Genomic DNA, 14,405 nt, shown 5'->3' with positions numbered 1-14,405 from the left:
CTTGTTCGTGAGCATGAAGGTTGTCTTCGTTGTCGGTGTCGGCGTCTTGATGATGAGGAAAGACATGGTTGTCTTCGTAGCTACCCTCTCTTCATATTGTGAAGAAGAGGGGAGAAGGGGAAGAGAGCACTCAACGTGTGTGTGTGGGTATGTAACCGTGTGTGTGTGTGTGTGTGTGTGTGAGAGAGAGAGAGAGAGAGAGAGAGAGAGAGAGAGAGATGGCTGCGAGTACGGCAATAAGCTGGGCTGGAGGTAGCGCGCTGGCCGTCTTGGCGTGCAGGGAGCAGCGCACAAGGGGGGGGCAGCGCGCAAGAGGGAGCAGCGAACAGGGGTGGGGCAGCGCGCAGGAGGGAGAGAGAGAGAGAGAGAGAGAGAGAGAGAGAGAGAGAGAGAGAACCAACCAACCTTGGCAATGAGAGAGAGAGAGAAATGAAATGATATGAAATGTTATATTAACGTCTTCAAAAGGCCATAGTGACCTATGAGACCAGAAAGTTACAAGGTGGTGGATCTGATACAAAGTCAGAGTAACAAAATAACCTAATCAACAGTACAAAAGAGAGAGAGGACACTTTGAAGAGAAAAAAACGTTCAAGAAAAAGAAAGGAGAAGAGAAACACCTATTTATATGGACATGAGAGGTCTTTTGACTTTCTATCTTCATTCGTCTTTTGACTTTCCACCTTCATATGTCTGTTGACTTTCCACTTTCATCTGCCTTTTCATTTCCTAAACTCACCCTTCACTTATGCACTTGATATGTTTTGAGATAATTTTTATTTTTCTGAGATTGAGGGAAATCTAATCACTCCCTTTATTTAAAAAATCTTTTGACAAAAGTTTTTGAGTGTTGTATGAGATCAGAATGATGTATAATTTCATAACTATTTGAGCAAATAGCGGCACAACAAACATACTCAAATAAATTGACACTAGTTACTATTGCTTTGAATTTGCAAAAAAAAATCCACCCTTGACTGAATCCTTGGCCCTTTGAGTGGATCTACTCCCCCTTATAAAGAATGGGGTAGTACATAACCATCAACATCAAATGCACCTAGCTAGTAACCATCGAAGCAACCCTACTTTATTCCAATCAATCCATACTTCATAATTGCCTTTTTTCACACAATCTAGAGCCAGAGATGGGAAAAGAATGCCATCATTTCAATTTTTAAAAGCAATTCCATGCATGTTGCAGAAATGGAGTGAAGTACAAAGGTAATGTACAAGAGAGTGCAGAGCCATCTTTGCCATCTGTCTTGCCTTGTTGATATAGCATAAACACAAAGAAAGTCACCATTGATTTCTTTTTCTTCTATAACAAAAAAAAAAAGAGCCAAATAATTGGATTGCTGCTTGGAGCAAGTGCTACGGACCCTTCTCAATGTAACGTCTGAATTGAATGGATACTTTTCTTTTGAGTGAAGACGCTTGTCTGCCCTTCACGATGCCACCGTAAATGTTTACGATCTACAACATCAGGGTCCTAAACCAAAAAGAAATGAAGTTAAAGATGGAGCATTGAATATCTCTTCAGAAATGTCTGGCAAGTTGCTATGACCTGATATGTTTAGCTTTACCTAGTACTGATATGAAACTTCGAACGCCGATTGTCAGTTGTTCTGAAGGTCGTATTGCCTGTCTGAAGCTTGAAGACCTTAACATTGATGCTTATCATGGACACGAGAACCAAGTTTAATGTGGAGCTTGTACTGCCACTTTGAAATCACAAGGGATCAAGAAACTTGTGTCTGACGAAGTCATTAGAAATCAGGCGCTTCCCTGCAAAAAAGAAAAAGATCTGCAAATAAAGAATTGGAGCAATCTTCAAAAAGCCATGATCTACTTCATGCACCTAGCTTCCATATACCACGTACTTCCATTTCTAGTCATTGGGGTTGCAGGGTATCAAAATGCCGAGCTATAAGCGCATATACATGTACATACATTGTATGCATTTATACTTTAAATATGGGTTATTGCTCCCTGTGCCAAAAATACATGTCAATAAGAAACAAATATAATAAATACAATAGTATGATCAAATATGTGATCCTTCAACACGTGACTTAAGGTCTTCACAAGGCTTCCTTAAACACATTGAAGTTTTACAAGGCTTCATGAAAAGGCAGCTTGATATGCCAGGATACACACCATACAGAACATACAGACCGGTACAAGATTTTCTGTATACTACAGAATGCAAGCTTGCCAATCAGGCTTTATGATTAAGCAAAAACTTACCTGGATCAAAACAAAGGAGACGTCGGCACAAATCTTTGAAGTAGGGATCTAATTCTGCTGCAATTGACTTTGGAAACTGAGGAACTTGGTACTTTTTGATTGCTTGTAAGATCTGGTCAAAGCAGATACATAAGCTATAATTGACGTTGTTCATTTGTGTTTGTCTAAGAGATTGAACAGATGTGTACAAGCACACATGTGCATGAGCACGAATGTGCGCACGCATCCAATCATGGAACCCCACCATTAAAAAAAAGATACACTCAAACTTAATTGACAAGACTGTCTACTTGAAACTCCATTTGCAAGAACCTGAAAATGATTATTCCCATGAAAGGGTGTATCCCCAGTGACAAGTTGAAAGAGAATTGCTCCGACACTCCACAAATCAGCCTTGAAGTTGCATTTCGGAATAGTTAGCTACAGAACCAAAAAGCACATACTAGAACCTTCCTAGAATTAGAAAACAAAAATTGCTTCTGCTTATTAAGAGTCCAAAATGTAATGTCCAAGGGAAGCCTGCCTTGCTGTCATACTTCTGAAACTGCAGAACTTCAGGGGCCATGTATAATGGGGATCCACATACAGTCACTGCAAAAGTACCTGGTTCCAGTTCTCTGCTAGAACATTTAACATATGTAAGGATTTGCAACTAACACTCACACCCTCTTGAATTAACTTAATACAAAATTGCTGATGCAGAGAGAATAAACCAACTCCCTCCCCCTTCCTCCGCAGAAGGGGGCAATGGGCAGTTCAAGGGAGAAAACGGGACGAGAGAGGGGATGAAGCCCTTAGTGCGGATCACAAACAAGAAGAAGATCTGTACCGAAAGAGTTGAAAATAAGGACATAATGTAAAGGATGAACCTGGCTAATCCAAAATCACTTATTTTCAATACTGCATCTCTGTCGCGGGAGGATAATAAGAGATTCTGGTACAAGAACCATACAATCATGTTTTAATCTCTCAATATTTACCTGACAAATTCAGACTTTGAATCCTCATACATTTAACATCTCAAATACCTCAGGCTTCAAATCTCTGTGTATCCAATTGGCCGAGTGAAGCATGTGCAACCCAGCTCCTGTACAGAGCAAACTGGGATGAAATGAGCAACACATCAAGTAGAACCTGTGCATAAGTAGAACTCTGTGCAAGTTACAATTAACAAGTTCTTCAATAAGCAGTTCAAAGGAAAGAAAGGGAATCACCTAAATGCTGCATGAGCCTCCTCACTGTTGCCTCTCTAACTCTTCCTTGTTCTTTGAGGTATGCAGCCAAATCACCACCAGCACAATATTCCAATACAAGAGAGATACTGGAATCATCCTGGACAAAGTTGAGAGCTTTCAATAAGCAGTTGCAGATACGATCAACTATCTATACCGTGGCCAGACATTCTACCTCACCTGATGTATCAAGAGCTAACAACACTTCGACCATTGAATTGAACCACAATAGACAAAAAATGTGATTCATACCTCGCAAAGCACATCAGTAAAACATTGACCGCATGATAACATGTACAAGTAGATAAATACATGCCTTAAGGGCTCGAATGATAAAGAGGCCAAAAAACTTAAAAGGAAAGGCTAAATCCTAACTAAGGAGGGGGCGGGGGGCACAATGCCACAATGGCACATCAAGCTCAAGAAGTGCTTGCCTCATGAATCTCAACATCTTGAAAATTGAAGTCATTAGAGCTGAGATCAGGTTGTTCTTTTGCCTTGCTATTTGAATGCTCATTGGCGGAAGTGGCCTCATGCTATGCCATCTCCCACGTAGCAAAGGGATCTACATTCTGTCATGCTTGTGTCACAAGACGGGCACCATGTGCCAGCGGGAAAAAACAAACTGAACAACTTTAAGCACTTCAAATAACAACTGAACTAAAAGAGATAGAGAGTGCACAACACACGAGACAGGGAGTGGCAAAGTTCCACCCCGAGAGAGCACTGACCCCAAACCTTGGCGCCCCTTTCGGTATTTCTTTATATTGCTTGAACTCGGTACATTGCCGGTACTCCACCCTCTGCACCTTCGTACTGAAGCATGCCAGAGAATGAGCCCTTCGCTCATATTTAAAGGCCCTTGCCATGAAAAGCAGTTACATGAAAAGCTTCAAGCTCCAAAGCAACTGCTCCAAAGCAACTGCTCCAAAAGCTGGCACCCAAAAGCTGTTTTCGGAAATCCGTATAGCCTGTCAACGCAAAATCCGGGATTGTCCGTACAATCTGCCACATCATCATGCCAGTGCAATTTTCGGGTCTTTCATACAGCTTCCACATCATCATGTTTTGATGCATCTTCTGTTTGTGTGAGTGGGTCTTGCTTTATTTAAATAGTCTTGTGTCACTAGGGCCCCATCGAACGGGATCCCATAAGTCGGTGGGAATTGGTCTTTAAAATAGGCCACTCGGCAAGACTTTGCAAGTTGGTAAAACTTCTTCTGTTGCTTCTAGGGTTTAGGCCCCTCGGCCGGGGATCTACACGTTAACTCCGTTCTTCAGTGGCTTGACACATCAGCAGTTTGTGGCATCCCCCCTTCTTGAAAGAAAGTAATCGCCCGCGATTACAGCATATCTACAAAACAACTCAAGTTAGCTCAAAAAAAATTCCGAGGGTCATTTTGAGGACATTCCAAGGGACAATCAGTTTTCTCATTCCAAATCAGAGCCCTTGATTTCCTGGGTCATTGGCTTCCCAGAAGAATCTCATCCAATAAGGAGTCTCATTCCAAATCGGAGCTCTTGATTCCTTGGGTCGTTGGCTTCCCAGAAGAATCTCATCCAATGAGGAGTCTCATTCCAAATCGGAGCTCTTGATTTCTTGGGTTGTTAGAGAATCTCATCCAATAAGGATTATTTTGTGGTTGGCACATCACAATGCAACACAAATGCTCACATATGCATGTTATAAGACACAACGTACAGCGCCGCTGAGCACTCTCCCGAGACAGACGGTCTGCGATATGAAGCTACTCAACGACTACCTCGTCACTCCCCACGTGAATAACCTAAATAGGTCCGAGCCATGAGTTCAAAGGACTGGTACAACCAAACGCTCCCTAAACCGTAACCTGTGATTACAGCAAAGTGATTACAGCATATCTGCAAAACAATTCAAATCGGCACCAAGACAGGTTTAAAATAGATATCATCCATTTCAAACAAATTTCAAACAGGATCACCAAACAAGTTCTCAAACAAAATTCAAACTTAAAAAGCAATCTCGACATCGAAACTCGACTTGCTTTTCATTCTGAAACCTGCACCAACAATCAGGGTTAAATTCCTTTCATAAGGTTGTAGCCGACCGCAACATGGTCCATAAGCTCTTTGATAGACAGTTGTCCTTGTAACGGTGATGGTAGCCCCAGACATAGCAATCACACTGGACCTCCAAGGTTATCAACTCGAGAAGAGACACCTGTTGCGAGGTGTCCAAAAATTTCAAGTTGTATTCTGCTAGGGTTTCCATGGCAAGCATTTCAGGATACCCCACTCAGCCAGAAGTTGCACTGCGAAGAAAGATATCTGAAGGCATATAACTTTGGGCAAAAATTTTCTTGAAAGCTTGCCAAGTCCTTGGAGTGTGTGGCTTGGTAGCTATAGACATCCATCACTACATGCCACTGCCTCTGAGAAAAACAGCGGCTCGAAAAAAAAAATCTTGAACCCTTCTCTTGCAAGTGATCTTTATGGCTTATGCCCTGTAAGAAGAGCAATGAAGACAGGAGCACGTTGATGCGAGATGAAGTAAGGATGGGAGTGGCTAATAAGTCCGGGGTCGGGACACGACGATTCTTTAGTAAAATATCTTGTAAAACTTAGAAGCGTCATCTTGCTATGTCTGCTCTTTGGTAGGAACGGTATGCTTTCAGAAAAGCACACGCCTGAAGCTCTCATACCACTGTCACGAGACGGGCACCACGTGCCAGCAAGAATATATATACCTAGATGAATCCAGGATAAGCCCAGATTCACCCGTAAAGGAAAGTGCAAGGTATAGACTCATGGTAGTCACCCACAAGACAATATAACCATCAGCTCCATCATGCATAGTATTGACTAAATACCACGACATCCCCACTAACGTCGTCAGTGCCCAATAGTGGGTGTAGAACTAGGTACTAACATATGCTCCCAAACACAACACACACCACACACACACACACACACACACACATGAGCATACATCAACACAAAGTTCAGTTACTGAGTTTCTGTCATGACTCCGGAGATCAAGGGCAGACTCGGCCAAAATGAAGCCTAGCACTGAACGAAGCATTAAATCGAAAAAATTAGCATAAAAATGAGGTAGTTGATAGGGCATACGCATAGAAAGAACAACTTTAAGCACTTCAAATAACAACTAAACTGAAAGAAATAGAGAGCGCACGACACACGGGACAGGGAGCAGCAAACTTCTACCCCAGAGAGAGCACTGGCCCTAAGCCTTGACGCCCCTTTCGGTATTTCTTTATATTGCTTGAACTCAGTACATTGCCGGTACTCCACCCTCTGCACCTTCGTATTGAAGCATGCTAAAGAAAGAGCCCTTGGCTCATCTTTAAAGGCCCTTGGCCATGAAAAGCAGTTACATGAAAAGCTTCAAACTCAAAAGCAACTGCTCCAAAAGCTGGCACCCACAAGCTATCAGTGCAATTTTTCGAAACTCCGTACAATGTGTCAGCACAAAATCCGGGACTGTTCGTACAGTCTGCCACATCATCATGTCAACGCAATTTTCGGGTCTTCCATACAACTGCCACATCATCACATTTTGATGCATCTTTTGTGTGTGAGTGGGACTAGCTTTATTTGAATAGTCTTGTGTCACTAGGGCCCCATCAAACGGGGTCCCATAAGTTGGTGGGAGCTGGTCTTTAAAATAGGCCACTCGGCAAGACTTTGCAAGTTGGTAAAACTTCTTCTGCTGCTTGTAGGGTCTAGGCCCTCGGCCAGAAATCTGCAGGTTGTGACAGCTTGAGCGAGAGCTTGAGCAATGAGAGACTGGAAAGCGGGTTTGAGAGAGGATTGAGCCTTGAGATGATTAAAGAGATAAGAGTGGGAGAGAGCTTGAGCAATGAGAGATTGAAGAGGGCAGTGAGGAGGTTTGGGCCAAGCTTGAAGCCCTACCTTTTGTAGGCTATGGGAAGCATAGTTACAGGGAATGGTCATTTTCAAGTCTCCGTTCCCCGTTCCCATTCCAACTTCTCGTTCCGTGTTTCAAGCCTGAGTGTTCGTAACAGGGAATGGCGTTTCATGATGGTAACTATGATGGGGAGGAGGCCATTGGGGAGGCCCCAATGGCCCCCCAAAACCACCCCAAACTTGGTGAAAATAGTTCCAAAGTACTCTATTCAAAACTAACCCGAACTTTCCAACCATTTGAAAACAGTCGCTAATTGTCAAGCCGTCCCTCTTATACGCAAAGCCGTCCCCTTGGGACCCGCCTTTCCGACACCATTCCAAGTCCATCCCTGGCCCTTTCAGGGCATCCCCGGCTATAGGCTACCATCCTGCGTCCCCTTGTTTCTATGGTGTGTGACCTACGTCGGTCACATCCTTGTGCTTGTGAAGAATTTCAGCAAGTACACTTTGCTTTTTACTTCCTTAAACTGAAGTCGGAGGCTTTTGCACTCTTTTGAAACTGGAGGTCTATGGTCGAGAAAGTGAAGAATCTCAAGGTTCTCACTCTTCATACAGACAAGTGGTGAGTTCACCTCAAGGAGTTTGTAGAATGATGCAATCAGAGGGCATTCAGTGCCTATTGACGACTACCTATGCTCCATCGCAGAATGGAACTGTCAAGTGCAAGAATCAGACGATGATGGAGATGGCTCAAGCAATGCTTGAACGCACTTCCCTTCCTCACATGTTTTGGGTAGAGACTTAATCCACAACAGTCTATATTGAGATTAGATTGCCTATCACGGTCCGCCACACTGGAGAATATGCCACCATTTAACACTCACTTCAGGCGCTAGCTCTTAAGCCAAAAAGGGGAAGTTGACATGTTAGTACTCCAAGCGAGAAATCAATAGCAAGTTAGCAACACACAATTAGAAACTACAAAATCATTGAACTTAAGAGAGAGAGAGAGAGAGAGAGAGAGAGAGAGTCTACACGGCATGGCATAGTTCAGAGACAAGACACACCCCAAAGACTAGCGCCTCTTTCGGTATTTCTTTATTATTACTCTTCGCAAAGTACCACTCTCAAAAGTCCAACTCTCTCCGAGACACTACCTCCAAATGCTCTCTGAGAAGTGGCCCTCTGGGCACTAATAAACTTACAAGGGATGCCCAAGAGCAAAGCCCCAAAAGCTTTTGTTCTAAAAGCACAACCCCCCAGCAACATCTGCTACCAAAAGCGCTCACGCAGGAACTTGCCAAAAGCTGCCAACGTGAAACGTGAAAATCCATACAGTCTGCCACGTCAGCATGTCAGCGCAAAGAACGGAAATCAGCCCAGAGTTCAAGCTTTCAATATTTTTGGGTTTAGGCCCCACGGTCGGTGCTCATAAGTTCTTTCAAGTTGGTAGGGTTTATTAAAATCCTAACCTCTTTCTCTTTTAGGCCTCTCGGCCACACTTTCTGAGTTCAGTTCTTCTTGTCCTCTTGGAAAGTTCTTTCCAGTTGGACATGCCACGTCATCACTTTTGTGACTTTCACCCCTCTTGAAAGAATTGTAATCGCCCTCAATTACACCTGCAAAACAGCCAAGGAGAAAAACTTTCTTTGGTAGAAACTGACTCTATGTACCCATGCACTAGACTTCCACAAATGTACATCCTCGGTTGCAGCTCGGTACTTCGACACCCCACTGAGCCTCTTCTCAGCCATTCCCTTGCTGCATCGAGTACTCCCATTGTTGTACATCATCGGCATCATCATCATCTGCATTTGCAGCCCTGCTTTACGCGACGCATCAGCTGCGTTTTTGCAGCCAGTTTTCAGCCCTTGTTTCCTCTCAAATCGGGAGCGCAAATCAGACCCTGATCTACCCCTTGGTGGTCATTAACAATCCCTCATCGAGACAGCATTGAATCAGCCCCGGAGGTGCTTCATCTTGAAGAGTTACCACAGAGACATTTCCCGTTCAAACTCACTAAAGTCAGCATTGAGATATTGCGTGTGTGCGCATTCCATTCACGCAATCAAAAGCACATATGACATCAGCAACGGTGTGGGGGGGCCCTTGGGAGGGTTGGTTGGGACCCCATCGGGTGTCATTCTCCTGTCAAAGGTGGCAACGGAAGATGAAATGATGACAAGAACTCGCTTGTGATCTGGTGGACACCTCGACTCCAATCTAGAACACCTGCAATGCCAAACACATGAACAAGGCAGAGAAGAGAGATCGCTGAGGTCAAAAGAGACAAGACATTTGAGAAAATAAGAGAGATAGATAGATTTTATTATCGTCCTCAAAGGTCAACTATGACCTATGGGACAAAGTGACATGTGATGTAGTATGTGTAAGGCTGATGAGTGACTCTCGATGCTCCAAAATTGTGGTGATGAGAGTAGCAATGGAGAGCCCATACTGAGCATAATGTGCACAGTCCATTTGACTCTTCTCCATTGTCCCAACACCCTGTCTCGCATCAAAGGGAATGAGAGCTCAGCCGAATGGCTGCGATAGTGCGTATCGCCGACAAGGGGATAGCCTCAAGCATGTAAGTGTGAGTATGGTTTCCTCTTCAGCGAAAAACATGGTTTTGTAGTTGGGGGCAATATGGGTAGTGTAATATATGAAGCGTGACCTACCGGATTTCTCCCAAGCCATAATACATTGGCGTTGTAGAAAAGCTTCATTCACTTGGGAGTCAATTGCAGCATCATGTAGCAAGTGTAATGCATCCCATCTCCCAAACCACTTCTTTATGTCTTGCACCAGCCGCCTTGGCAACTACAGAGGCTGTCATGGGAGGTGTCTCCAAGACAGTCCCAATCTCTGAGCCTATCCTGGAAAGGAACGGAAGGTACTCCCTCCTCAGGCCGAGGAAGCAGACTAAGATGGGCAGGTCTGCCTCCTCGACAAGAACGTCGACAAGAACGGAAGGTACTCCCTCCTCAGGCCGAGGAAGCAGACTAAGATGGGCAGGTCTGCCTCCTCGACAAGAACGTCGGTAGTTGGATCAAAACCATGGCGCCACTGTCAAAAGTGTGCCCCAACTGCTCGGATGGCCAGGGGCTCATTGCAATGACGTTGGACGCCATCTCGGGAGTCTCAAACTCTATCTGGTAGTAGCCACGCCCAAGAAGCTGAACATCGAGGATCTTGCCCAGCTATGCTAAAAGGCGGGCCTGGAGGAGATCACGCACCTCTCCTCTGCTAGGTCGGGTGCCGATGATCTTGCAGATGACGGAGGTCACTTGGAGGCACTTCACCTCTGCAGCTAGGCTCGCTTGCTCTGTCGGCGAGAGAGCAAGTCGGATGGTGGGCTTTGCAGGGTCGGGCGAGGGGGCTGCTGGAGAGTCCCTCTGGGGTGGAGCATGAATCTCCATCTGTGTCTACTGTTATGAGTGTTGCGGATGAAAAGAACCAGACGACTTCCGAGGAACTCCGACGGTGAAGGAACTTGCTGTGACATCACGCCCAACCCCCCCCCCCCCCCCCCCCCCCCCACCCTCGCCCCTCGCGCTGCCCTGCAATGTAGTCCTGCCCCCACCCTCGCTCTCTCTCCCCCCCCCCCCCCCCCCCCCCCCCCCCTGCTGTGACAGCGCACTCCCGCCTGCTCGACAACGCGCCCACTCCCGCCTGCTGTGATACCCCCCCCCCCCCCCCCCCCAAGCCCACAGGTACATTTAAAGGAGCGCAATCACACAATCACAAAAAAATTTAAAATTTTTTTTCGGACCTGTAGATTTCAGACCTGCAGAGAAATTTTCAAAATTTTCAAAAATTGCACAGTGGCAAAATTTTCAACATTTTCAGACCTACAAATATAGAAAATACATTTTCAAGGTTTTTCCAGAATTTTCAGAATTCTCACGAGCAGAGAATTACAGAGCAGCACTGACAGAAAATAGCAGAAAAGGAAAATCAAAAAATGTATGACTGATATGAGGAAAACATTAAATAAAAACATATGTATGCATTATGCAGGACATGGATGTATGGGTAGTGTGGATATAGTGGGTTGGCCTCTCTTGCAAAAGTGCAAACTATGTTTTTGTTTTTGGTTTTGTTTTGATGGAGGCCATGAGCGCTTCGCCAGTATGTAAGCCCCATACGAAGGCAACCTTTGTGCTTACAAACAAGCGGATAACACAAATGGAAAGGGAGATGAAAGAAGGGAAAGCGGATACTGAGGGATGGTGGAAAGAGAAGGCCAACGTTCTTCAAATGTTTCTCAACGAAGGCGCGCAATGGAAGAAGGAGAAAGAGGATTTGCACGCAGAGCTACAAGCACTTAAGGCGGATTCACAAGCACTTAAAGAAGAGGTCTCAGCCCTCAAGCGAGAGCTTGCTGATAGAGCAAGTAGTGGACTAGAGGAAGGGGAATTCCAGCCCTCAGTGATAGAGGAAATCAAGGTCATCAAGGAGCAGGTACGGATGATCAAAGAGGAGAAGAAACAGAAAGTGGTAAAGACATCTTCATGGATGGATTTGATCACGAAGACGCAGAAGAAGGCGGATGAGGCCGAGAAATGGATAGAAGTCGCTAAGAAAGAGAAAGGGAAAGAAACCACATCTGTCCCCGCTAACATGACTCTAGAAGAAGAGCAGCGAAGGAAAACTAGAGCTTTGCATATAAGAGTAACCGGTCTAAAAGACCGAGATGATGTGGAAGGGGAAGTCGAAGAACTTCTCCACATGATGGGTAGTGAGGCTACTCATACAAAGGCATGGAGGGTAGGGAAGAAGACGCAAGGCAATAGGGAGACTTCAAAAGGGAGAGCTTTAATCATCCGTTTCCCATCCATGGAGACAAAGAAGGACTTCTTGAAGAAGCGTCCTACACTAAAGAAAACGGGCATATTCCTTGGAGATGACCTCACTCTCACACAGCTTGCGCATATGAGAGAGGTAATGCCAAAGATTCAAGCGGCAAGGGAGAAGGGAAAGACGGCCTTCTACAGAGATGGTCGAGTGGTGATTGTAGAGCGGCACTCCACATGACGGTGTGAGACCTATGGGACCACACTCAAAGTTGCCACCTGGAATTGTAATGGATCTATGCGCCTTGATGTGGGTGCTTTTGAGGATAGTTTTACGGGAAGAGACATCGTCTTCTACTCTGAGACATATCAGACCCCTAGGCAATCTATGTCTCACATTAGTGGATATAGATGGGAGACAGCCTGTAGACAGGAGACACGATTAGAGCACAGAGGGCAGGGCTCAGGAGGAGTGGCAGTTTTATTCAAGGAGGAGTTGCAGCCTTTGATACATATAGCCCGCAGGGATGAGCAAGCTAGGTACATGTGGGTGAGATTGAGAGCGGAGACGGGCAGATATCTTTACATTGCTATTTGCTACTTTCCCCCGAGTACGTTAGTTTATGCACCATTCAAAGGACAGTCCCCCTTTTCTATTTTGGATGATAACATATGGAAGTTCTCCAGAGATGGTGACATCATCATTCTAGGGGATTTCAATGCTAGGATTGTCCATCATCAGACGGTATTTTATGATACTTCAGAGGAGATGCTGAGAGAGCTGGATGTTGCAGAGACGGGCCTATCCAGACTATCGCGGGATGGGGAACACACTCAGTATGGATGACACTTGATAGACATGGGGACTGCACATGGATTGGCCATCTTGAATGGCCTACAGAGCTTTCCTGCTGCAGGGAGGTTTTACATGCTTTCCACACAAACATGGAGCCAGCACAATGGATTATGTCATGGCACAGCCGAGCCTCATCTTTAGTATCCAGGATCTCACGGTTGGACCCAGACCTGTTGGTGTGGCAGTGGATCATGCTCATGTGTCGTTGACCATCTCTTTTCAATTTAGTGTAGCACACAAGCCACGGGCAACAGCCCCTACTCACTACACCTTCACACGGGAGACAGACTCTGTATACATAGATGGGATCTACAGACGCCTGTGCACAGAGGAGCCAGGGCGACCTCTGGAGGAGCTTACTACCATACTGACACACACTACATGATGCAGCAGTAGAGGCATACCCACATACCCAACCTAAGCAAGACGCCGTTCGGGGAGCATGCCCCAGAACAATTGGTATGATGAGGAATGCCGGGACACTAGCTATTTTTGGCTCGCCTAGAGCAGGATCTATACCAGCTATTCTTGAGTCAAGACTCACGTGAGGCATGGCGCTCTTTCATGAGCACCCCCCCCCCCCCCCCCCCCCCCCCCACCCGCAATCACTTCTACAGAGGCCTGGGGCCAGTACGCATCATCTCTGTTGTCACGTGACACATCCAACCCTATGTGTCCGTAGACAAGCTACAGCATGATCAGGGTTCAGCCAATCCAGTCAGTTTAGATTAGCAGTGATCTGGCACTTTTGTGAGTCTATTCATAGACCGTGCATGCCCAATCACTGAGTGTAGATGCATATCCTCCGGTTGCACACAGCATGATCATAAGTATTCCCTTCAGAATCCATCAGATTCAGTCAGGGGAATTTTCCAGTGCATTTAGCCTATTTTTCCTATTTTTGGTATTTTCACTTATTATTTTTAAGTGACTTTCCAACAAAAGTAGGTAGGGCAATTTTGCTACGTTACAAGTTAGCACTTTTTGGCAGAAGAGGCAGCAGGAGCTTCCCGCTCAACAGGCAACTTCTCAACAGAACCCATCAAGGACCATCAAGACCCCTTGGCGTTTTTGGAGATCCCATCCTCACCTACTGGCGTTTTCAGCATTACCTGGATCGTCAACACCACCAGCACCCTAGCGTTTGCAAATTACTGCCATAGCCAGCAGATTCATCAGCTTTGCTAGCGTTTTTCCAAATCAGCCCCATCAACGTTTTTGGATTTCTGTCCAAGATCAGCCTGTTGGGTTAAAGGCCTAAATAACCCCTTTTTGTACATTTTTATACTTTGTCCAGGTTCAATATGAACCTGGACACATTTTTTAAAGGTCACTTATAATAAAAGTGGGCAAACCCAAAACTCACTTATTGAGTTTTCCCCAAAAACGTGAGCTCTCTCTCTC

At 45.3% G+C, this 14,405-nt stretch overlaps 1 protein-coding gene across 5 annotated transcripts in view; it reads right to left on the bottom strand.

The window, feature by feature from the left end:
• Positions 1–1,146: 1,146 nt before the first annotated feature.
• The window catches only part of LOC147428861 (serine/threonine-protein kinase ATG1b-like), a 30,293-nt gene continuing 17,034 nt past the window's right edge, over positions 1,147–14,405 (bottom strand). Inside the window, exons 2-9 of one of the 5 annotated variants that reach the window (XM_086495745.1) lie at positions 3,462–3,579; positions 3,276–3,334; positions 3,117–3,181; positions 2,771–2,864; positions 2,560–2,667; positions 2,248–2,359; positions 1,584–1,804; positions 1,147–1,489 (exon numbers count right to left, since the gene is read on the bottom strand). In XM_086495745.1, coding sequence (XP_086351871.1) covers positions 1,767–1,804; positions 2,248–2,359; positions 2,560–2,667; positions 2,771–2,864; positions 3,117–3,181; positions 3,276–3,334; positions 3,462–3,579 — 594 coding nt within the window. In that variant the 3' untranslated portion in view covers positions 1,147–1,489; positions 1,584–1,766. The remainder of the gene's footprint in view (positions 1,490–1,583; positions 1,805–2,247; positions 2,360–2,559; positions 2,668–2,770; positions 2,865–3,116; positions 3,182–3,275; positions 3,335–3,461; positions 3,580–14,405) is intronic. The other 4 variants (XM_086495748.1, XM_086495747.1, XM_086495744.1 and 1 more) reach the window with 4 other exon arrangements.

This window comes from Adiantum capillus-veneris, chromosome 22 (assembly GCF_014529385.1).
Source record: "Adiantum capillus-veneris isolate H3 chromosome 22, ASM1452938v2, whole genome shotgun sequence".
Classification (NCBI taxonomy): Eukaryota; Viridiplantae; Streptophyta; class Polypodiopsida; order Polypodiales; family Pteridaceae; genus Adiantum; species Adiantum capillus-veneris.
This window is presented reverse-complemented; position numbering and strand designations above follow the sequence as displayed.